Source organism: Chrysemys picta, chromosome 18 (genome assembly GCF_011386835.1).
Source record: "Chrysemys picta bellii isolate R12L10 chromosome 18, ASM1138683v2, whole genome shotgun sequence".
Lineage (NCBI taxonomy): Eukaryota > Metazoa > Chordata > Testudines > Emydidae > Chrysemys > Chrysemys picta.
In genome coordinates, this window is record NC_088808.1 from 8,743,755 (window position 1) to 8,769,186 (window position 25,432).

General features: G+C 50.0%; 1 protein-coding gene across 2 annotated transcripts in view; it reads right to left on the reverse strand.

The window, feature by feature from the left end:
- WHRN (whirlin) overlaps positions 1 to 24,920 on the reverse strand; it is a 102,772-nt gene extending 77,852 nt beyond the window's left edge. For both annotated transcript variants that reach the window (XM_042859688.2, XM_065571963.1), the window contains exon 1: positions 24,046 to 24,920. In XM_042859688.2, the coding sequence (XP_042715622.2) occupies positions 24,046 to 24,774 (729 nt within the window). In that variant the 5' untranslated portion in view covers positions 24,775 to 24,920. The remainder of the gene's footprint in view (positions 1 to 24,045) is intronic.
- Between the last annotated feature and the right edge of the window lie 512 nt (positions 24,921 to 25,432).

Here is a 25,432-nt window from a genome sequence, read left to right on the forward strand (position 1 = left end):
GCTGCCCCACCTCACACACTCTCCAGGTACAAAGGGCATATTGTGGAGGCAGAAAAAAAATAGATCACTCCCCCCTCCAGAATGTTTCTGCGCCTGGGATGCTAACCCCCACCCTCCTCCTGGCTCTTCCAGCCAGGTTTGGGGGCCAGGTCTCCTGTTGAGCCAAACTAGAGCACCATGCCTGGGGTGGGGGGGACTTGCCAAGAGGTGCTGGTATTGGCCGCTCTCAGATCCGGGAAATGGGATTAGCTAGACCCCTGCACTGTTCTGGTGGGGCAGCTCTGAAGCTCTCCCTGCAAGCAGATCCCCAGGTCAGCTGCAGAGAGGAAGCCCTGGATCCAGCACGTGACCCATTCCACGCTTCACCACAGGAAGCCATTTGGCTGCAAGTTCCTTCCAGCCCACTCTGGGAGCTGAAGGGAGGTGTCACTGAGATTGGCCACCACTGCAACCCAGCTCCAAACATGTGCTGCCACACCCAGTCACCGAGGTTTAGTCCTTTACAGCAAAGGTTAAACAACCAACCAGAGAGCAGCCCTAAGCCAGGACCGGGTCCCCAGGCTTCAGGGCCACCCCTCCCAGGGGTCTCTGACACTCCAGCTGTGGCAGTTCCTCACCTCAGCCAGCTCTGCTCCCTCCTGGGGGCAACAGTCCCAGGGTGGTTTCTCTAAGCCCTCCCCACGGGACTTAGCCTTTGCTACCCAGACTTAGTTTAGCTCAGCCCTCCTCTCAGCTGCCTCCTATCAGCCCTTTATAGACCCAGGTGTAGCACAGCCATCTTTAATTAGCTGGATTAGACTCCAGTCTGGGGCACTGGGCTCAGTCTAGCCACAGAGACCAGCTATCCTGTGACGGGGAGGGGCTTTTAGCTGTGGGCCGGCTTGCGCCCGCCCACTTCCCAGCACCCAATAGGGAACTCCCCTGTGACAGGAGGTCTTTAAAAACAATCCACGGCCTTGGATTAATTGCAGCGACTTCTAAACATGGCAGTCTGTTCAGGGGCTGCACCACGACCTCTACCCCAACAGGTACCTATGGAGAGAGCTATGGCTCCAAACGTGAGTCCACAGTGGCTTTGCCTTAGCAGTGAGTGCTTCCTCAGAGCTGAAATGAAGCAAATCCCAAGGCAGCCCCGTTCTGAGCAAGGAATATAATCAAAAATAATACCCGGCACCTATATAGCAGTGTTCAAGCATCGGCTCATTAATATGGCTCGTGAACTAGTTGATCTGTTCAGTAGGAGCTAACATCCAAGTCAGAAGACCAAGAGAATATCTACACTGCAAAAAAACCCCAAACAAAACAACCCCTTCAGCCGCAGCAAGTCTCAGAGCCCAGGTCAACTGACTCATGTTTGTGTTATGGGCTAAAAATAGCTGCCTGGCCGCCCCTGCTCGGAGCCCAGGCTCCAGATGCCACTTTCCCCCTCTACTAGCCAGTAACAAAGCTCTGAAACCAGTAAGCCCCAGATGGGTGATGGAGGCCCTGAAAACATGCCACAAAGACTCACAATGTGAAGGAGCGCATGTGAAAACCCCACAGCACTCAGCCTACAGTGATGGGCAGCAGTATAAAAACACTAAGATAGCAGCCCTAAAACAGAGACTGTAACAGAAAATGAAACTTTGGGAGGAGGGATAGTTTAGTTAGGGTTACCATACGTCCGGATTTTCCTGGACATGTCTGGCTTTTTGGGCCTCAAATCCCCATCCGGGAGGAAATCCCAAAAGCTGGACATGTCCGGGAAAATAGGGAGGGAGGGAGAGCCCGGTGGTGTTCGGCCGGGGGCCGGCGGTTCTGGGCCGGGGGCCCAGGGGGTGGTGGTGGTCAGCCGGGGGTGCTCGACCAGGGGCCAGGGCCCCAGCCGAGCCGGGCGGGAGACGCCAGAGCCTCTTGGCCTGGGACGGCCGCTGGAGGGAGCCGCTTGGCCGGACTGGGCCGCGCCCCAGCCCCAGCTTACCTGCTGCCTCCCTGTTTCAGGCTTCCCGCGAACATTTGATTCGTGGGAAGCAGGGGAGGGGGAGGAGCAGGGGGCAGAGGGGGCCAGAGTTGGGGTGGGGATTTTGGGGAATGGGCAGGGGCGGGGCTGGGGCCCCGTGGAGTGTCCTCCTTTTTTAAAATTAAAATATGGTAACCCTAGTTTAGTGGTTTGAGCATTGGCCTGCTAAACCCAGGGTTATGAGCTCAATCCTTGAGGGGGCCATTTAGGGATCTGGGGCAAAATCAGTACTTGGTGCTACTACTGAAGGCAGGGGGCTGGCCTCAATAACCTTTCAGGGTCCCTTCCAGTTCTATGAGATAGGTATATCTCCATCTTATTATTTATTTTTTTAAACCAACCTATAAACCATAGGTTTCAGAGTAGCAGCCGTGTTAGTCTGTATCCGCAAAAAGAACAGGAGTACTTGTGGCACCTTAGAGACTAACACATTTATTTGAGCATAAGCTTTCGTGGGCTACAGCCCACTTCTTCTATAAACCATAAGAATTCTTGCCCTGCTATTCAGTCCTACAGCGTATGTCAAAACAACCTACAGAAAGGGTCGTGTTCTCGATCAAATGCTGTAGGGTTTTAGAGCAATTTCTTTAGAATCCTGTCACATTTCTATATTCTATAGAACACTGTTCGTTTCAGCAGAGACAACAAGCCACGGTCAGCAAGGTCTTTTCCTTGCAGAGGACTATACCAAGTAATCACAAATAAATGCAAAAGAGCAGGAAAACAAGCAGAAGTGGTTTTGTCTAGTGGATAAGCCACCAGGTTGGGAGTCAGGAGACCTGCATTCTGTTCCCGGCTCTGCTGCATGGCTAATGGCTTCACCCCCTCCTGTTTTCCCCTCCCACCTTTGTCTGTCTTATCTATTAGAGTGTAAACTCCTAGGGTGTGGTCTACACTGCATTGTAAACCCAGGTCTGTGGGATTCAGGCTTGTGGGTATGTCTACATGGCAACCTCCCCTTCCCCCCAATGCAGCAGGGTCCTAGGCCCCAGGTCCTGAGTCAGCATGGGTTTAGTGTGCAGTGTAGACATACCTGTAGGGGCAGCCAGGGGTTGTCTCATTCGGTGTTCGTACAGCCCCTAGCACACATTCGTTTCCACGGAGTTGAGTGCAATGGGGCCTTGATCTTGGTTTCTAGGTGCTACTGTTACTTAACATTAATAAAGAGAAAACTCCCCACCAAAAGGTCAGCTCAGACTGATGACCCTGGCTGTGTAGCCCACCCTTCCCCAGTGCATTCTTCTCCATCTGTCTCCTAAGCATCCATCCCATGGGGTCCGATTCCCCAGCACCGAGGGCCAAGCTGAACACCCAAAATTAGTGAAAAGAACAGGAGTACTTGTGGCACCTTAGAGACTAACAAATTTAAATAAGTATTGAGGAGATTTTTTTTTCTTACTTAATTGGCCTCTCAGAGTTGGTAAGACAACTCCCACCTGTTCATGCTCTCTGTATGTGTGTATATATATCTCCTCAATATTTATTCCACTCTATATGCATCCGAAGAAGTGGGCTGTAGTCCACGAAAGCTTATGCTCTAATAAATTTGTTAGTCTCTAAGGTGCCACAAGTACTCCTGTTCTTTTTGCGGGTACAGACTAACACGGCTGCTACTCTGAAACCAGAATTAGTGCAAGCTGGTGCACGGCTGAATCCTTCCCCACTGCTTCCTCTGATCACCTGTGCAAAGGAAGGGGGGAAGCTAAGCTGGAGTTAACCCCTGATTTGCCATGCAGAGGATCATACCTGGCAATGGTGAGGCTAGAGAGAACCTGAGCCTGCCTGAGAAAGCTTGCCCAGCCATTGGCGTGACCTCGCTTAGGTTCCCAACTGCACCACGCCTGGCCTTGGTCTGACACGAGCCCATACGGCCATGACTTTGCAACACATTTAGGAGATAAAAATGCCAGAAACGGCAGGGGGGGAACCGGGGAGGGACAAGCATGACCATTGCCGGTGGGAGGAGATGAGCGGAGGGGGGGCTTTTCCCTTCCTTCTGAGCTCCCTGTCAGCCCCTGACAGAGCGGGAACACCAGGGAAGCTGCTCTCGGAAAGCTGGGTAAACAGTCTGAGAGGCTGAGTGGCCGGAGATTTACAAGGTACTTTTAAGGTCCCCCGGTGTTCCCCTGACAGTACTGCTGGGGAAATGGAATCTCAATTAACGGCCAGATGTTTTATGTATGAAGCTGACAGCAGAGACTCCGGGAGGCTTGGAAAGCAAATGCAGAGCCCTGCCTGGCAGCGCGCGGCTGGACCAGGGCTCCCAGGCAGCAGCAGGGAGTGGAAACGGAGGTGCTGTCTGTCACCAGGCCGCTGCAGGTGGTTTTCCAGAGCGGCTCTCCCAAAGGAATAGGTCAGGCCAGCCTGGCGGCTGTGGGACCCAATTCATCAATGTGACCAAGCTGAAACAAGGACCCGAGGGTGCCTCAAGCCACCGTTGCTCCTTCCTTATTCTGGGGCCTAGGGCTGCTCTGTTGTACCCGGCTGCTCACGGCCACAAATGGCTGTTATACAGCAGGTCAGCGACCAGGCCTGTGGTTCCCCCGGAACGGCGCCGACACCCCCGCACTGCCAGGGACTGCCCCAAGAAGTGCCGGGAACCCTTGTGCTGTCTGCGTAAGGACTTGCCCGACGCTGGAGGAATTTCCCAGGATATGGCTCTGCCAGGCTCACAGCCCTTTGCACCAACACAGCTGGCACGAAGGGGCTGTGAGCAGGCCGCCTGCCCAGACTGCCATCAATAGAGGGACCCCTGTGACAGCAGCAGCCTTCTCTGAATAGCCCAGCACTATGGGACCCTGACACAAGTGCCCTGTATTGACCAGCACAGGGACAGTTATACCGCCCCACCTAGGATGGCCTAAAGCCACCGCCACAGCTTGCATGGGAGGCAGAGGAGAGATCCAGGAGCAGGAAGAGGACAAGGACCTGCCAGGCAGGAAGGGTCTGGAAGGGAGAAGATGGCATATTTTAAAGGGATTAGAGCTGACTTTTTAGTGGCTCCTGTCCTCATTTATCTCCAGTTTATTCTCTCTCACACCCATCTCCATGAGGCAGGGCAGTGCTGTTATCCCCATTTTACACATGTAGAACTGAGGCACGGGATAGATTAAGTGACTTGCCCGTGGTCACACAGACAGTCGGTGGCAGAGCAGGAACTGAACCCAAGACTTGAGTCTACTAGACAATCCTTCCTACCCCTCAGCCAGGGGTTTGAGTGAGCTGGAAGCAATCACCATGACGCACAAATCCCAGCTCCGGAGGCAGGTGACCTATCCAGTTATTTTGGTAGTTGGGTTTGGTTTTTGCTCCAACAAAGAAAGAATTAGAAACAAATATAAGGGACAGAAATTGGCTCTGTAATCCTGACATTGCATTTGCTACATCTAAGCAGCCACATCTAATGGAATGCCGGCGCAGTTTCCACTTGAATACTGATGAAATTGCTCCATTTGTCCTTAACTTCACAGTACAGGGGCTGCTGGAACTTTGCCCTTCACTCACAAAATCCTCCTGTCTCAGCTTTTAAAAACAATTGGTTACTTACTTCAAACTGCAGCATCAGGCAGGGAAGTTAATCACCAGCGACAGCAGATAATGAGCCCCCTCTACCACCACCAACGGTGGCTTGAAAACAGTTGTGCCTGCTACCCAAACGAGATCTTTTCTGCCACAAAAATAACATTTACCTCCAAGCTACATTTCTTCCTGTGAGCTCAATCGTGGTCCCAGCTCCCACCCCAGTCTATGCTCTGGTGAGCTCAGAGGCAGGCAGGCGGCCTCCTAAGGCTGCTAAGTGGGATGGAGTCACAGCTCCAGCAGCCCCCGTCACTCCTTCTGTAGCAGTAGCTTCATAGCAAATCACCGCCCCCTCCTGCACCCTGTTGTGCTAGGTGCTGTGCAAACATGTGTGAAGAGACCGTCCTTCCCTCAGCGAGAGTATAACCTACACAGGCAAGATGGACAAAGGGTGGGAGGGGAAAATGAGACAGGAAATTGCCCAAGGTCACGCAACAGACCCCTGGGAAGCTGGGAATAGAAGCCTTGCCTCCTGGCTTGATGCCCCTTCTATGAGGCCATGCCGTCTACAGACTGGGTCAAAATAATCCTAGCAAGAGCCTTGACCAGCTCTGTGGAGCTTTGTTCTGCAGGTAAAACCGCACCTCCCTCCTCACGTGCACCTGCCTGACACCATTCAATTCATGGGGTCCATGGGTGCAACTGAGGCTAGAATATGGCTCTGGATGTCGAGATTGTTCATCTGTCAATCAGACCCGGTGTGCAGCTTATATGCATCCTGTCATCGCACACGGAGACTCTTCTAATGCCATAGGACAAAGGGGTGAGTTAAGGATTGTCCGAGATCCCTCCTGACATGTGTGGGTTCATGCCGGAAACTTTATTTTAATTCAGCCTTTATTGGGTTAATATCCTTTCCAAAAAATAAAGGTCATTGTAACAATAAATGGATAAACCTTTCATGGAAACACATGACATTGGAAAAATTGGAAACTACATTTATATATCACCTGAAGGATCCCAAAGCAGAGTATTAAATGTGGGGATATTTATGTGAGTAACTGTGTGAGTGTAATAAATCACTTCATGCACCATTGAAAATGCAGCCACCTCTGGAGTAGAACATGGCAGCTGTTTAACAATGCACAGCAACACTATGCACCAGTTAAGGAAAGGAAGAGAAGAATACCATATCCTATTAAAAGGTGTGTTTTTTTCCTCCTGGAAAACAAACCTATAGGGGTTCTCATTCAAGAAGGCACTTAGGCATGTGCTTAACTTTAAGCATGTGCTTAAGTCCCACTGTCGTCAAGAGGAAGTCAACAGGAGCTTAAGCACATGCTGGGAAAGTGCATTCATAGATAGGCATATTTATCAAAGTGGATTTTTTGATTCATTAGATTGTGCCAACTTGGAAAGCATTTTAATCCAGCTATTTCACAAAATATTCTGTCTGGAAATGCCTCATAACCATCTGCAGTATGGAGCTATAAAATATATGTATTAATAAACAATAGTAACTTTGCCAGTGGGTAAAAATACCAGGGACTAAATTCAATCCTGGACACAGCTCTGTTGCAGTCAATAGTTACACCTGAGATGAGTTTGACCCTAGGGTTTCATCTCTGGGGACAAATCCATCTTTTTATATAGGTCACAAGTCAAAATAGGTTGGAGAGTCTCATCCTTAAATCCCCAAAGGAACGTGTCCACATTGGCAAGCCACAGCCCAATTCCCTGCTCAAGACAGGGCCCAAAAGTGGAAGAGTAGGGTAAGGTGCTACAGGAGTCAGATGCATTTAGCAGGGTGTGTATGTTAGGACACAAAGGCACTGGTCAAAGCAGCTTGGATTATTATTCTCTATGCTTCAGTCATGCCTAGAGGCCCCAAGCAAGACCAGGGCTCCACTGGAGAAGATGCTGCAAAAGTACTTAGGGTATGTCTACACTGCAATCAGGAGATGTGATTGCTAGCAGCACAGGTTAGCCCGCTCGAGTATGTACCCAGGATCCTAGGCAGGAGGGGCTAGCCCCTGCCTCAAAGAGTTTACAATCTCAATAGACAAGAGGAACAAAGTAAGTATTATCATCCTTGTGCTACCGAGGAGGAACTGAAGCACAGAGAGATTAAATGACTTGCCCAAGGTCACACAGCGAGTCTACAGCGGAGTAGAAAGTTGAACCCAAAGTTCCTAAGAGCCACTCCAATGTTGTAACCACAAGAACATCCTTCCAGGTATAAGTGCATTAGCAGAATAGACCAGGGCAATGGAGAAAATCTCTCCCGAAGCCCTGGGTGTATCAACTGTGGGTCAGACAAGTGAGTACAAGGTCCGAGTTACTCCAGGATCAGAAATCCTCAGGGCATCTGGAAGCTTTCAGCGCCTCTGGAAGCAGCAGTGGGCGTGGATGAACATTGGTGCAGCCTGGAGGAGGTGAAATGGTGCTTTCCTTTGAACAATGGCACCGGGCATGTATGGGAATGAAACACAGTAGGCACAGGACCTCTGGCACAGATTTTGAACACATTCACGCGTCTGTGCACTAAAACAGGCCTTTATGAAACACTGGCAGGCCGAGCTGCAGAATTAAGAGGCATTGGAGAAGCTTTAGAAGATTCCCAGTGCAGCTATCGATCACTCAGACGCTTTGGCAAGCCCCAAGTTAACCCAAATATTTTACTGTTTTCCCTTGCTGGGGAGGCTGTGTCGGCCTCAGCCAGAGTCCCCCTATTTCCTCCCACCTTAATTTTCTCTTCCACTGTCAAAGATGGCCGGCTAAGAGGGGCCTCTTCAAAGTGCTGCTTGTGTTCTATCTTACGGACTTATATAGCCCCTGTTATTCTAGTACTAGATGGGTGACCAGATGTCCCGATTTTATAGGGACAGTCCCAATTTTTGGATCTTTTTCTTATAGAGGCTCCTATTACCCCCCCCCCCCCCCGATTTTTCACACTTGCTGTCTGGTCAGCCTAGTGCTAGAGCACCTCAGAACAGCCCCACAATACCTGTGTGAGGTAAGGAAGTATTCTGTGTATGGTGAACAGAGAGGCTAAGGCCTAGCTCCTCAGGGGGTACTTAGGCTCTTCATTCCTATTGAAACTTTGTGTTTCATTGGATAGAAATGAGGAGCGAAGCATGAGTGACTTGCATAAGGCCATATGGGAAGTCTGTGGCAGAGCAGGGACTTGAAGCTGGATCTCAAATCCTAAGCCAGGGCCTGAACTACTAGACCATCCTTCCTCTTGCTCATGCTGTTGGCTAGGTGGGGTACGGTAGAGACTTCAAGTGAACCCGCCCATAGAATGGGCGGAGCACTCCCACTCTCAGGGCCTGATTGGCTGCTCCCCTCCACCTTGCCTCCTCATTTACCCCAGTGCAAAATGACTGGAACACGTTACCATCCTGATTGGAGCATTTCACACTTGTCAATGCCTGCACAAGAGCAGCCATGATTCAGGTCCTCTGTCTGCTCAGGGGCAAAGGACTGACCTGAGGCTCAAAGGCAGATCCATGGATCAAGTGAGTTATCATAGCTCGTGCTTTCAGAATCGGGATAATAAAGAACCCTTGGGTCCATCCCCCCGCTGCATTGAACGATCTATGTGCATTATAGGATTTTTTCTTTTGCTTTCTCCAGAAGTACCTTGTATTGGCCCCGGCTAGGAGCAGGGATGTGGGACTTAGTAGCCCAGGATCTGATGTCGCTGGGGAAATCTTAGACTTGCCAAACCCCATGTATCCAACGCTCCATATTGTTTGAAATTTGTTTCCAAATTACTTTCACCCTCGTTTGTTTTTCTAGCTCCCACCTCAATGTCCCAAAAGCTGCAGTTTCAAGGACTTCTGCAGAATCAGGGTTTACCTGGATGTCCCTTTGTTGCACTACATTGCCCCAGCATGGCAGACCCAGTTGCTTTTGTAGTTAATAAACTTGTCTTGTTTTGTCTTAAATCAGTGTGCCTGGAAATCCGAACTGGGGGCAGAACGCTGGGTATATTCCTCTCCGCATTGAGGGAGGGGGTGAATTTCATGTACAGTTCCCTGTGCAGCGCAAGATGGTCTAATTTGGGTTTGCACTCTAGAGGGGGGTGGGCGCTTGAGTAACTGGGCAGTTCCTTAGCTGAAGCCTTCCCAGGCAGGGGCTAGTCAGAAAGCCTGTTTGCATGTTACAACAGCTGGGTGTGTCCCTACGTGTGTGCTGGTGAAAGTGTGAGACCGGGAGCGTGTCTGCAGCTTCTCACGGCAGTACAGTTGAAGGGAGCCCTGGCTGGTGGGTCAGGTGGGCTCAATGGTACCTCAGTTCCCAAGTGGCACCCCTGGGGGGAGGGGAACCCATCACATCCTTGTCCATCCTCATTTATTCTCTTCATTCCAGTTGGATGTGCATGGCCATCAGTGCTCTCAATAGCTTTCAGTATCAAGATGGGGGTGGCTGACTTTACTTTTTACCAGGGAAAAAGTTTGCAGGTAATTTTCTTATTCACTGAAAAAATGTTACCTGAGGCCTTTTGAAAGTTGTCAAAGGAAGAGGAGGTAAAACAGCCCTCACTTACTCCTGATAGCTGTTTTTGACAGCTGTGTCGCACTAGTGGAGGAGACTTCCTCCAAAGGATACCTCAGGCCATCAGGCCACCTTCAAAGCCACCATCACGGGCAAGGCTGCGCCCATAAATTATTTAATTCCACCCTGGGCTTGTCATCTTTTACTGCTTCAGCAGGGGGACGCTGAGTGGATTTAATGGTGCAATTTAATGCAAACGACCAAGGTAATGAAGTGCAGCCTGTCGATGTACTACTGCTGGCTGAGTTCTTTTGTAGCTCTGACACGCTAAACAGAGCTGCCCCTGATTGACATGCGGATGGGAGCCTCGCAAGGAGCTACAGGGAGTGGTGCTGGTGCTTCAGGAAGTGGTGCTCTTCCCCCTCGTTCGGCACTGAGCTGCGTTCTGGAGGCACCGAGGGGACAGCTTTAGAATGAGATGTGAAGCGAAAGTCCTGTCACAAGATTCCCCTCGACGCTGTCTGGGCTGAAAGGCGCCGTGTAAATGGAAGCTGTTCTTAGCCACTGAACCAGAAGGAGGCAAGCGCAAATGGGCTGAGACAGAAAAAGGGCAATGGTGGTAGAAGTCGTTCTGCGAGCCCTCGAGGGGCCCAAGGGAGTACGAAATACCCCCATTCCAACACACATACAGCCGGATTCTGTTCTGAGGTACCCAGGAAGGTTACGGCATCAGATTACAACCCTGGACTCCAGGGCCAATGGTGACTTTACACCACCCCATGCTGGGCCAGTCGTTGACTGATTCGGCCCCTGGGGGTAGGTTAGAGGGGCTGTCCTAACAGGTGCTCAGCTGTCCACTGCTCCTACAGGTCACTGAGATAGCCCAGGAATAATCAGGAGGAAAGGAAAGTTCTAACGAGGCCCTTGTTCCTTGGGAACAACCCAGCAAACATCCCGCACTGGGGACAGCAGAGGTTCACCGGCAAGACACACCCTTGACTTCAGGGGAATTCCCTGGGGACCGCCCCTTTATGCCAGCAGGGAGCCATTGGACACCAATGAATGGAGCCCTAGGTACCCAGCGTTAAACCCATAGAGCAGGCTAGAGTCTCCTCTCGGTTACACCAGGGTAGGGTCGTACAAATCTGAATGCCCATTTGCTCCATATGGTCCTGCAGGGCAAACTCCTGTGCCAGCCTACCGCCTTGGGATCCCACTCCTTTCAGTGGGCTGTGTACACGGGGGTGACAGGAACACCTAGAGGCCTTAGTCAAGATCAGGGCCCCATCATGCTGGGCGTTGTACACACACAATGAGAGACAGTCCCTGTCGCAATGAGCTGACAGTCAAAGCAAAGGGTGGGAGAACGGAAGCAATGTTACCTCCTTGTCACAGATGGAGAAACTGAGGAACGGAGAGACTAAGTGACTCACCCAAGGTGACGCAGGAAGTGTGTGGATGAGCTGGGAATTGACCCTAAGTCTGTACCAACCTCAGTATGTCAAAGGGACGAAGTCAGCCCTGTGGATGGGAGACCCCCAGCTCCTGCAGTAATCGCTTTCCTTTCCCTGCGCTTCTTACCATCCACTGGCTGTGAGCAGTGCCTGATCTCAGCCCAGTTGTTCAGACATGTTGCAAGCAGGAATTGTATCCCTCTCTCTTCTTTATTTTATCTTTCAGTGGATTCAGCCCTGGTGGGAAGGGGCTGGGTTGACAGCCCTGGCACCAAAGGCCTTTCAGTGAGCCACAGAACAGGCACCCCATGGGGAGCAGCCAGGCCACCTCCCCGCCAAAGTGTCTTGGCCCTGGCTGGGGGGACCATCTCCAGAGAAAAGAGAAGGGTTCATTCCCCAGGCTCGGCCAGCTCTTGGCCTCTCTGCTACATGTCAGCAAGTGGGAAGCTCATCTTCCATCCCCTGCTGTGCCTGGTTGGTTTCATCCACCGGTTGTACCCAAGACTGTAAGATCTCTGGGGCAGGGATTGCCTTGGCATGAGTGTTTGCATAGGCCTAGGGGGCCTGACTGGGCGTGGGTTATGGGGGCAGCACTGGCTCCCTGGTAGACTGGAGGTTGTGGCCAAGTTCCACCAATGCAGCTTCTTTAGTTGGCAGATGATCAGCAGGGGCCTTGCAGCAGGACTCACACCTCCTGAAGCTGGAACAGATCAGGCCTGGATTGGCAAAGAGGGTGAGAGGTTGGGATGAGACAAAGGAAAGGTCAACAGACTGCTCTCGGTGTGAAACAGGAAAGGGAAAGGAACAGCTGTCCAGAAGTCCAGCTTCCCATCAGCAGGTTCCGGGACCTCATTGATTCTTAGACAACAAGGGCTTCCAAACCCTGAACAGATTGATTCCTTGCTGGTGCCATCAGGCTGTTCGTAGCGAGCTGCTGCCCATCCAGATTCTCCTTAAACCCCTGAGGCCAAATGGGGCCTGGGGGGTCTCCTCTTTCCCACTCAAGATTTTTTCAGCCTTTGAAAAATGCCGGTTTCATGGGGTGGAATTCAGTCCCGACATAAACTGGTGCAACTCCATGGACTGCAAGAGAGCTTTCCTCACACCAGAGCTGAATTCTGCCCTTATCCCAAATCTTAAAGCTGTGTCACAAGCCTTCCTTCCCTTAACCGAGCATTCGTGGCTGGGAAAGACTGAAATCGATAGCAGAAATCAGACAGAGCAAGCAGGAGCCAACCAACAACTGTATTCCCTGGGGCATTGAGGCTGATATGAGGTAAGCTGGCGGTTCTCAGTTTTCCACACCATGACTCCATGTTACAACAGGGAAAGATTTGGGGATCTACTTCTTCATCTAAGAAAGGGCAGGTGGTTGTGAGGCCCAGGTTGAGAGACCATGGTGGAGAACCTTTACATAGGCTCAGTATGTGAAGAAAAACCATGGTGCAGTCCTCTTAAAGTCATTAAGTTCTCTCTCAGCCTTTGAAAGTAGTGATACTATTGGGCAAAGAATAGCTTAGGTAATTACAACATTTAGACTGTAAGCTCTTCAGGACAGGGTGTGCTTTCTATGTCTGGAAAGCATCTAGTACATTTTGGCTGGATCAGTAAATTAAAATACTTCTGCCTCCTTAATTTCCCCCTGCAGTGTCTACTGGATACAGACTCCTTCACTTCCTCTCTCAAACTGTTGTGTCAACTTGCTGTGCGCTGTTGGCTGCTGTGATCCACCCCAGAGGCAGCTACCTTTCATTAGTGTGCAAACTGCCTGTAACGTGCTTTTGAGACCGTTAGATGAAAGGCTCTGGGCAAGTCTGTCAGACAGTGTGTGTGTGTGTAGGGAGAGGAGCTAAAGGAAACAAGTCAAGTGGCATTGGAGAATGGTAGTATCAGGGGACCACCCTTACAAAAATCACAGCCGGGAAGCAGACACTAATCATCCGTAAGTATTATTATGGGAAGCAAGTGCCAAACACAGGGACAGGACAGATTTTATAAGGCTATTGATTCCCTCTATTCTTTAATTGTCTATTCCGTCTTTCATGATTTAAGTAGATTTCTTTTATTTTAAAGCACTTTTAAAATAGCCTATTTACCCCAAAATCTCTAGCTTTAACGAGTCATTAATGTAAATACCCTGCCTGCTGCATGGTGCTATTAAATGGATTTGCAATACAGCGTTTTATTTGCTAGGATCAATCTTCTGACTTATTCCATCCCTTGGGGAAATTCATTTATGTCAATAGTGCCTAATGAGATCGACAGAATTTGTTTCCCTTCTCCTCCCTGCTTTTTCTTTTCTTGACCAGTCCTCGCTCTGAGGAAGCTGAAAGAGAGAAGCCTTCTTAAAACTTCTCCCTGGCCCTCATAAGCCCCTCAGCAGGAATGCAGATGTCATAAATCAATGGCCATTAATCACAACGAGTTTCCTGGCAGCCTGAATAAAAGGCCCATCTCACACGGCTGCGGCTCACTCGCTTACCTTCGCTGCTAATGAAATGAGCAATCTATTTCCAATTCATTTGGTTAGTGGCACTGCTGTAGAACACAGTCGGATACAAGGAGCATTAACTCACGGCCATCCTTCTATCTCCCCCTTTTCCCCTCCCACCTTTTCTTCTATCAATAACAGACCTGTTTGGTTTCTTGAGCTATTCAGAGGGTAGGAGTGCATTCCTCTGCCTGGGTAATTATCCCCCGTTTGCAAACTGCAAAGACTAGTGCTGAGGTTCTAGATAATTGAAAAACTCCCACATAGTTTTGCATTGATTCCATTCAAAATAGAAACATCGGGCATGAAAGAGTGAAGGAGCGAGAGAAAGAAAGGGATCGAGTCTTAACACATGGCAGAAACAACACGCAGAAGTTTGCACAACCACTGTTTCCTGCATTCTCCTGGCATGTCCCTATTAGAAGAGACGGGTGAATCAAATAGCTGAATGTCCTCGACGCTTGGCCCTTTGGACCCAATTAGGCTGGACAAGAACAACCAATTGTCAATAGCACAGAGGGAGCTTCCAGCATTGTTATGGAGGACGGGGGGGGGGGGGGGGGGGGGGGGGGGGGGGGAAGAAATGTACTTTTAAAATGAGACCATTTGCTGCCTGTGGCTTAGAGCGCCCCCCTGTGCCGATGGGAGGAGCAGACAATCCAGGCATACAAAAGGGGGAAGGGGCCTGAGACCTTCTCCCTGGAGAGGGAACACAATTATTATTAATAGTATCCCAGCAGCAACTAGATGTCCCAGCTGAGCCTGGAGCCCCTTTGTGCTGGGCACTGCACGAACGTACGACAGACACTCCCTGTCCCAAAGAACTTGGAGTCTAATAGGTGAGTCAGACAAAGGGCGGGAGGAGAAACAGGCCCAGAGAGGGAAAATGAAGTAACTTCCCCAAGGCCACAGCGCAGGTGGGTGGCCAAGGCAGGGGTAGAACCCACAGTTCCTAAGTCCTATTCCGGAGCCTTACCCAGACTGGGTCTCAGTTATCACTAACTGCCTCCCTTACTGGCAGCCTATGAATGACCTATGGAGGCTGCTCTCCCTCTAGAGAGGCTCCCTCTTGGCAGGGCTGTGTGGAGGCAGTTGAAACGGCCCATCCTGTACCTGTGCAGAAAGAGAGGCCTCCGTTCCCCAGGGCTGCCAGCCCAGCACCTTTCACCAATGCCAAAAAATGACTAAGAGACAAGAAGCAAACCAAACCTAGTGGGGGTCTGGCTCCATCCTGATCAGTCCTGCAGCCCCAGCAAGCCCCAGCTGTGTGACTGGGCTGTAGTCGTCCGTCAGGCTCACGTGTGACCTGAGTGGGAATATCTGATGGCAGAACTGGGCCCAGAGTCTTCAAGCTACTTGGACCTGTCTGGCAGTGCGATGAACTGAACTGAGCTTATACCCTTCCAGCGGGGGCTGAAGGACAAGGCCGGGGGAAATCCTTTACTACAGCAGTTCTGAGCGTGGTTTGTATCATGAACACAGGGCCTGACATATTTCTGGCCCGGACCAGTGCCTTTGCGGCCTTGACTCTTCCCATGAAGGACCTGTCTCTGACCACCTCTCCACAGGGTTTCAGCTGCACCCACAATCCCTCTTGTCAGTACCCTCATTGTGTCTCCTCCATTCACCCTAATTTCTGTGGCTCCCCACTAGAGCAGCCTAGCCCCCGGCTTTTGTCCGAAGGATCGGGCTTTCCACTCTTTGCCCCAGCCCCATCGCTGCCTTCTGCTGCTTCAGGATTTACTTGGCCAGAGCTTAGTCTTTTTCACAGCTTTCCCTCCCAGTTGCCACTGGAGCCTGGCCTCTCCCTTTTGCCCTGTGCCTGAAGTGTGTGTGCTATGGGCCAGCTGGGAAGGGACAGAGACAAAGGAGATGGGGCAAGAAAGCTGGGGACAGAAATAGGAGTGCGGGATGGGGGAGCAGACACAGAGAGGAGGCAGACTTGAGATTTCTCAGGGGAGGACGAGCAGTGAGAAATGACAGAGGGAAAAATCACAATGGGGGACAGAGACAGGGGACGTCAGGTGAAGTCTCCATTTTTTTAAGGAGCCTCTGGAGTCAATACAGGAGGGAACAGCCAATCTGGCCCTGAAAAATGTGGAAATTAAAATATATTTTGGTTGTCAAATAGTTGGTGAACATGCAAATGTATGCAAATGAGCATACATACTTATGTAAATATATGCACATCTGTTCACATTAGAGGGCCCAGTGTGGGGTGTAGGCAGGTTTGATCCCCACTTCTTTGCTAGGTGCAGGCACCTGAGGATGACCGAGGAAAACTCCAGGTCCCTAGGGCGTTCTCCCTGGCTACCTCAGAACCTGGCTGCATGCTGCAGTAGAAGACGCTAGCCCAGCCCTGCTGCTGTACAGAGACTCTGGCACTACCCCAAATCTCTTTGATGCCCAGGCCTGGAACAACTGCCCGGTGGATGCTTATCACCAGTACAGCTAGTCAAAGACTAGTGAGGATTTTTCACTGAACGTTTGAAAAGAATTTTTGTTTTGTTTGAAATTTTAATGATAATAATAAATAATAAATACAATAATAAAACAAACACACACACCCCACACCGGATTTTGGACCATAATACAAAACATTGGCATTCTCTATTTTTTCCCCAGTTCTTCCCTTTTTCTTTTCCCTTTCCTCTGCTGCTGAGAAAAGGGGGGAAGGAAAAATTCTAGTGTGTGTGTGTGTGTGGGGGGGACCCAAACGCAACATTTTTTGGTATTTGGTTTTTCATTGAACAAAACAGAAAATAATGAAAGCAAATTCATGGAAAATGAAGTCCTTTTCCATTTAAAAAAGAAAATCAATCAGGTCTAATTACCAGCAGCCCACACAGCCCTTTCTATTGCTGGCTCCCTTCCCAGTGTTGTGCAGAATGCAACATTTTAAGCCCAAATAGTGAGGGTTGTGGGCTTGAGAGGAAAATGGGGTCATTGATGTCTCTGTATTCTAGGTGGATCCCTGATTCACGAGCTGTTGATTTTCTTTACGGTGGGATAATATGTGCACTCTGCATTTGTCAATGAGGAACATTCGGGTAATGCACCATCTAAGAAGCAAAGCAAAACAACTCTAGTAAATGTGTTGTCAGTTTAAATGAGACTGCCAGTGATTTAGACTTCTGTAATTCTCTGTGTAGGCATGACATTGAGAAAAGTACCCCAAATCCGTCAGTCTAACTAGAAGGGGGGGGGGGGCAGAGAAAATAAAGAATTTAATCCATGAATTATTCTGCACCCTACATTTTAATTTTCTTCTAATACATAGTTGGGCTGAAAAGAGAAGTTTCTCTGTTGGGTCAGTTTGTGTATTTCTTCACTGATGCAGAAATGTTTCTTTACAACATTCCAGTGAATGTCACAGGATTTTCTTATCATTTATATTCCAGCATTGCCTACTAGCCCCTAATGTACCAGGTACTGTGTACACAAATGGTAAGAGACAGTCCCTGCTTTGAAGAGCTTACTATCTAGCCAGACTAGAGAGACAACAGGTGGGAGAAATGAAGCATTATTAGCCTTGTATTACAGCTGGGAACCTGGGGTACAGAGAGACGAAAGGCCTTACCTCTTTTACACTTGTGTAACTCCGTCGATTGCAAGAGTTACTCCTGATTTGCTGGTGTAATTAAAAGGAGTAGCAGACCCTAAATGACTTGCCCAAGGTTTTGCAGGAAGCCTGTGGCAGAACAGAGAATTGAACCTATATCTCCTGAGTCCCATGCCAGTATATTAGCAACAAGCCCAGCCTTCCTCTCCGTAGCTGGAGCATTTCTGTGGACCTGTGTTCAAATCCTCCCCCAGGTCCTGGATAAGATGAATGTTGTCATCTCAGCTTAGTCCACAACACCAAAAAAAACCACTTCCCTGTTTGTCACAGTCTCTGCTCAGGAGTAGCTTGGCCCTTGACTCTCAGGGCAGTGTTGTGGCACATTGGTGGCTCAGGACTATAGCAGAGGGGGACAGGTGGGAGCTGCATCAGCAGAGCTGTGCGGGAAAATATGCCGGCGCTATGCTCCATCATTGCCAGTGGCCTCTGCCTTTGAAGAGCATTAAAACAAAGTTAAAATACAAACGTTTCTGACTCAAATAGCCAACCCATCCCCTCTCCTCGACTGGAAAATCCTGGGGACTCTGATTACTTCCCCTGTCCGCCTGTGAGCTCAGCATGCTGCTAGAATTCAAATGTACATTGCTTGCAGGAGAGCGAAACAGAGCAGAAGCCCAAGGCTATTTTTTTAGATGTCTGTGTTTGGGATCATTTTTTCCTGGTATTGATTTTGTTGTTGTTGTTGTAGTGCAATTAAAAAACAAACAAACCTGCACCCACCCGAGATCCATTTACCAAGGATTCAGATGTCGCCTCCAGCTAATTATCGGGGCAGATGAATGGTAATCCTACTATTCACATCCATCTTGTCCTTGCTGTAACCACTCTAGAGATTCAGTTTGGGCCACTGGTTTGTACACCAGCTTCTAAAATGTACAGATGAGCGAACCCAGCACAATCTGTATGAGTAAAAGCTTTTATAAGAACAAGTCTGATACCTTTTGGGGAAACGGGGATCTCTGTCTATCTATCTTGCCTCACCAGTCATTTGTCTGGCAGTCCGGAAAATGCAAGCATCCGGAGGGTTAAAGAGTACACTCATCCGTACAAACTGCTTCAGCTGAATGTCTGGTGAAATGCAATGGCGATTATCAATCGTAGCAAGGAAGGAGTGTCAAATATGCTAATCGATTAATTGGGCAGCAACCAGAAACGACAAAATGAGGCTCGTGTTCTTTTAAATTGTCTGGCAGGCAGGATTGTTTGAAATATATTTTCCAGCTTCAGATCAGCATGTCTCTTTTGTCGCTTCTCAGCAGTGCCTTAGCAATGCTGCACGGTACCCCACTAGAGAACCAGCAGCCGGAGCGCTTTATAACTTGGACTGAATATTATAGCCTTTGAAAAGATTGCCCGGCTTGCTGCCTTGTGTATCCAAGTGAATAGACTGTTAAAAATAATTCAAAGGAGATTTGATTTGATTTTTTTTTAAAACGCCTGCTTGGCAGAGGCAGAGTGTGAGAAGAAAAGAACATCTCAGAGTGAATTAAAACCCTGTGTACCAAACTGAGGCAAACAAGAACAAATGGATAAAATCCACCCTTTGTCCACCGGAGCCTCTTCCATCACAAACAAGTCTTCTCAGACAGAACTGCACAAGGGGAACACACCTGCTAAAAGGATAGGCTACTTGTGAGCGGTCACATCGCTCTACTGTATTCTGTATTTATTTTGCTTTCCAGCACAGATCTGTCTCATCACAGCCTCTGCCCTGGCTCCTTATCCCTGAAAGGAGATCACAGAATCCTTTCAAAGATGCTGATCTGAGTTACACTGGTGCAAATCTAGGGTGGGTCCACTGACTTTGGTGGAGTTACTCTGGATCCACGCCAGCAGGAATGAGATCAGAATCAAACTCATCAGGCCAGATCCTTTGTGGTAAATCCATGCAGTTCCATTGATTCTGGTGGAGTTACTCTAGATTTACATTGGTGTAGCTTCGATTGGAATCGGACTCATTGGAATTCTGATTTACGCCCGCAGAGGATCTGGCCCAAGTATCTGTTTCCTTCAAACTGAAACAATTGAGCTGCAAAATAAGAACCTGACAATAAGCTAGGGTGACCAGATAGCAAGTGTGAAAAATCGGGACGGGGGTGGAGGGTAATAGGGACCTATTTAACAAAAAGCGCCAAATATTGGGACATCGGTTCACCCTACAATAAGTGAAGAGGAGAAATGTCTCCTTGTGTGATACATAGCGCACATTGTTTTTGAATTGAAAGTGCCTTGGACAAAATATTATGGCTTAGTGAAACATACACTCATTTGTCTGTTGCTAAAATACCAAGGATATACTGTAGCAAGAGTAAACACAACCAGGTGAGCGCTAGAAAGCATAGAGACAATGCAAACGTCTTCACTTAGAGTATGATTTAAATTACAATGTGCTTTTGATAAGCCCCTGAGTGCTAGAGCGATGGAGCGACAATTGTAATGAAGTCATTTAATTTTGATTTGGATGAAACACATACAGACTACGGAGCAGGCTAGGCATAAACCCTCAGCGCTCGCACTGGGTTAAGAAGCCAGTCATTACGTGAATTTGATTGGGAGTGCTCAGGTAATCTAGCTACTTATGTCAGATTTACACTAAAAGAGCTTCAGTCCAATATCCAAGTCACGGCACAACAGTAAATTTTCAGGTGGAATGGTATGTAACTCATCAATTTATGTCTCCTTTGTCTGGCTTCGTGGCAGTCTTATCTTGGAGCCAAGTTTCCACTCTCAGGATATCCTGTCATTGTAAGACTCGTTCGAAATAATTACTATTCTATGGATTGTCTATGGGGACAGCAGCCAATAGAAAGAGGAACTGCCCCATGTCAGACTCGGTCTCTCTCGCTTCCTTCGTGGAAGAATGCAGGAAAGACTAGATTATTTTTGCAAGGTCAGATACAGGAGCAAATGCTAACAAAAGGTAAAAGTGACTGAACTCCCTTGGCCTACTGAGATGTATGTGTTAGTCACTCTGTGAATTCATTTAATAGACTCCATGAACCTATGTTTTTATTGATCTTATCTGAATGACGGACGGTTTGCCTATGCTTTTGTACAAGCATCTGTGTAATCTGGGCATCTGGGAGATGCAATATTGGATCAGACCACTGGCAGGCTATGATTCTGTCCGTGGTCAACATGTGATGCTTCAGAAGATGGAAAGAAACCCATAAATGCAGCAGGCGAGGGGAATGGCAGAATGACTAGAGAGGAAATTCCTTCCTGACTCCTGTGGTGGTCACCTTGTACCCTGAAGAATGAGCTTTGATTACTCCTATCATACGGTAGCATGCTTTGCATATACTGATGTCTCCAGACACAGACGTGGATTTTCGCTGCAGGACAATTAAGATCAGAATGCAGTAGGGAAGGCATACTCCTTTTCAACTGAATGGGGAACCAGACGAATACCCCTCAGAAGGCTGGAAAGCACACTTTAATCGGACCGCTTTAGAAGGAAAGCTACTCTCCCCTAATAATTTAAAGCAAACTTCTGGACAAGACAATGTTCAGGGAATCTTATTAGAGTGATTTATGTTTTTGTGCTAGGAAAGGACCCCAGCTGGTACTAAACTCTGCTCACATTTTATATCAGCAATAACCCTACGTCACAGGAAGAAAAATCGCACACATTTCTCTGGGCCTGAATTCTTGTGCACCTTAAACTCCCGAGGGCCAATTAGCCCTGGCATTGGCCCATTGGACTAAATTCTGTTATCATTTATGCTGGTGTAACGCACTGACGTAGGTGGAGGTTTCCAGATTTAGCCTGGTGTAATTGAGAGCTGAATTTGGTCTATTGACTGTAGTGGTGTTGCACATGCTTACGCCAAGGCTGAATTTGATCTCTATTGATTTCAGGAGGAGGTTGGGCAAGGAGTGAAGGACTGGACTGTATCCTTAACTCACTTTGTCATTGCAGCTCAAATGGTGTAGAAGATCCTCTTAAGTGCTCAGAAACCTACTATAACTGCATATAACACAGTGAGTTATGGACAGGGGGGCTGGAACCATTTTTATAGTGGGGGTGCTGAGAGCCATTGAACCAAACTGTAAACCCTGGATATAATGGAAGCTACTGCAAAGCAGGGGGTGCTGCAGCACCCCTAATTCCAGCACCTATGGTTATGGATGGCGTTTATACCTTAACCCTGAGTTGTGTCTTTTGAAGTCAGATCCCTAACGTTATTTGACATAGGTTTTCAGCTTTGCATTTCCTTGGGGTTTATTTCAAAAGCGGCACAGCAGTACGATGCATTAATTTCACTCAGTTTTAAAATCTCCAGAGGCGTCACCCTGGCTCGCTATGTGAATCGTTATGTGATTGCCTTTTAAAAGAAGGAGGGGGGTTTCTTCAGTGCCATCAAAGTGTATTATACGCATCATTCTTCATCAACGGACCACAAGAGCTCTGAAAGATGCCCGTTCCCCTGAATATGTGATGAAATGGTTGTTTGAAAAAGTTTCAGCCCATGTGTAGATAATTTCTGAGCTTCCATTTTGTATCCTGGTCATTTCAAAATACCCACAAGGAGACCTTATTATGGAATAGCCCCTTGGCAAAAAATTTTTCCGAACACTACTGTTCAGACAAGAAGCTCCGAGTGTTTTACACAAACACTAATTAATGAAGCCTAAAATATCCATGTGAAGAAGGTAGATATGGTTATCTACATTTTACCAGTGGGTAAATAGAGAGACAGAGCTTCTTAAGTAAATTGTCCAAGGATACAAGGTTGAGTCAGTGGCAGAGCTATGAATGGAATTCAGGAGTCCTGGCACCCAGTCCCCATCTCTAATCACTGCACCAGGCAACAGAAATTTTCTTTCAGTTTTGCGAGCACAGAATAGCATATTAAATTGATAAGATTCCATTTTTATTCTAATTTTTCTTTAAATGTTAAAAACTTCAGTCTGGTCCTGAGATTATTTATACCTAAATTTCAGCTTGGAACAAATTTCTTTTGCTTTAGGGTAGAGATTTTAAAATGTTGGGAAGGGGAAAGTTGACAGTTTAAAAATGAAGGGCTTGATCCTGTAAATTTTTATGCAAGCAATCTTTACTCACCAGGTCATCCCCATTGAAATCACTGTGACTACTCACAGGAGTAAGGGATTGTAGAAGCAAGTGCTGGTGAAAGGTACCAAACTGACTGGGCTGGAAACCAAAGTGCTTCAGTTATCCACAGAAGAACTAAAGCACAGACAACTGCAAGACAGCCTTCCAGCCCCTGACCTCCCCTCCCCAGCTCTGCCAACGTACCTCAGCCCTATAGGCCAGCCTGTCTGGCTCATTGACCCCTTGGCTGTTCTGCTAAGATTGCCAACTATTGTGCCATGGGAAGTCTCCGAATTGAGCCCACCAATCTATTTCACCAAAACATCTTGCTGTCAGATGGCAACAACTTCTGGTCACTCGAACCTGAGTTAGGTTCGCATCAGCGAGCTGCCGCTGTAAAATTCCTTCTGTGGATACCCGCCACCTAGTCCCCTGGCTGGCGAACTCTGACTTATGGCGCCACGGTCATTCTTATTTATTTGTATTACAGTCGCGCTCAGGGGCAGGTTGGGGAGCCGTTGTACGGAGTGCATGCAGGGAACGTTCCTGAGCAGCCGGCAACCCTGGTGTGTGACTATTCTCTTTTTCATTCTGGTCTAGCGGTAAGAAAGGGAACCTGGGTTCTGTTCCTAGCACTGCCACTGAATCACTGTATGGGCTTGGTTGGGGGGTGAGGGGAAGTCATTTTGCCACTCTGTGCCTCAGTTTCCTTACCTGTGGGAGGTGGTAGGATGGTCTAGTGGATAAGATACGAGGCAGATCCAGGTTTAATCACTGATTTCCTGTATGACCTTGAGCAAGGTACTTAGTCTCTTTGTGCCTCAGTTTCCCCGACTGCAAAATGAGATGACAGCCCCACAGAACTGCAATCTGTGTGTGTGTGGGGGGATCCATGAATATTACTGAGGTGCTCAGACTCTATGGTAATGGGGTCTCTAACTAGATAGACAAACATTTGGAAATAGGATAATGATACTTGTCCACCTCTGAGAAGCACTTTCAGATAGTGGTTGTGTGCAGTATATTCCCGCCCTTTACTATTTAGTACGATCTCTACATTAAACCGACTGGCATGTCCCTGTGCATTGTTAATGCCTGTTTTTTCGCCCTTCCAGCATGCCCGGGGAGTGACTCTGATCTCTCCTTCAAAGGGGCAAACCAGGGGCCACGCCACTGAATGTTTGGAGTTGCTCAGGATTTACACCGCTGTGCCAGAGACAGAATCCTGCCCACGGTCTTCAGGGGTCTAAGGTTCACAATCTGGGGGTCAAAACCCTGCTGCCCTGCCCACCTTGCTCAATGGGGGGGAGAGGGGGGGAGGATCTAGGGTAGTGAGGAGGGTGGTGGTGGTCTGGGAAGGGGTGAGAACCACTGCCCCCCCCCCCGCATTTCACCTACCTTGACAGCTTCGGCGTGGGTCACCCTGTCCAGCGACTTGTCATTGACGCTCAGGATCTGGTCCCCGACCCGGAGCCCTTCTTTCTCTGCCAGGGAGCCCGGCTCCACCAGGGAGACGTAGATGCCCACCCCATGCTCCGCGCCCCCGCGGATGCTGAAGCCCAATCCTTCGTGGGTCTTGTTCCTCTTCAGGCTCACCTGCCGCACCGCCCCGCGCGGCTCCTCCGAGGCGGGGCCCGCCAGGGGAGCTGTCCCGTCGGCGGCGGTGCTGAAGTCCGGCCCGGCTCTCCGGGGAGGGGGCAGAGGGGCGGGCTGGGGCCAGCCAGGAGCCGCGGGCGGCGGCGGCGCAGCCAGGGGGGCGCCCCCGGCGCTGCAGCCGGGCAGGAAGCCGGACTTCAGGTAGAGCCCCTCCGAGGTGTACTGGTCGAAGAGCAGCTGGTCGGAGCGGGGGATGACCAGGCGCAGCAGGGGCAGCAGCTGCCGCTTGTCCGGGCTGTCCAGCAGCACCCGGAGGGTCTGCACCAGGTCGAAGACGTTGCGGCGGGCGTGGTAGACGTTCAGGCAGTGGATGAACTGCTCCCGCTCGGGCTCGCTCAGCAGCAGGGTCAGGGCACGGTGCAGCTTCCGCACGTTGGCCGAGAGCAGCCGGCTGCCCGCCCCCGCCGCCGCCGGGCCCGGCGAGCTGGAGCCGGAGGAGGTCACGGACAGGCGGTCCAGCCCGGCGCTCATCGCCCCGCAGCCCGGGGGGACCCCGCTGCCTGGGGCCGGGGTGTGCCGCCCGGTCAGAGCATCCTCCGGCAGCCCCCTGCTCTGGGGGGGGGTTCCCTTCAGTCAGCCCAGAGCCCCCGCCGCGGGGAAGGGGCGGCTCGCCGGCTCGGCCAGGGGCTCACCCCACGGGGCAGCGGAGCCATGAGAGAAGGGGGAAGCCCCCTCCGCCGAACACACACGCCCCGGAGCAGAGACTGGGGCCGTGCACAGCCCAGAAGCTGGAAAGTCGCTGGAAACCCCCCCGGTCCCCAGTCTCCTGCAGCCCGTGTCCGGGGAGAAGCGATCTCTCCCCGCGCCCCGGGCGCTGCAGCGGGGTCCCCCCGCCCGGCTTGTTCTTCGCGGGGAGCCCCCCGCCGGGCCGTCTGCAGCCCCCTCGCTCCCAATCCGCCCCCGCGGGCCAAGAGCGGTGCCCGGCCCCTCGGCTCCCTCCCTCCAGCTCTCCCGCTCTCCAGCGCCTTTCTCCCGCCGCCGAGCGGCCGGGGTCCCCGCCCGGCCCCGGAGCCAGCGCCCGGCTCCCGCCGGGCCCCGCCGCCGCTGGATCGGGCTCCGCAGAGCGACTTTGCCAAACTGTTGAGCCGGCGCCTGCCCCGGGTCCCGTCCGCTCCCCTGGTGCCGGCTC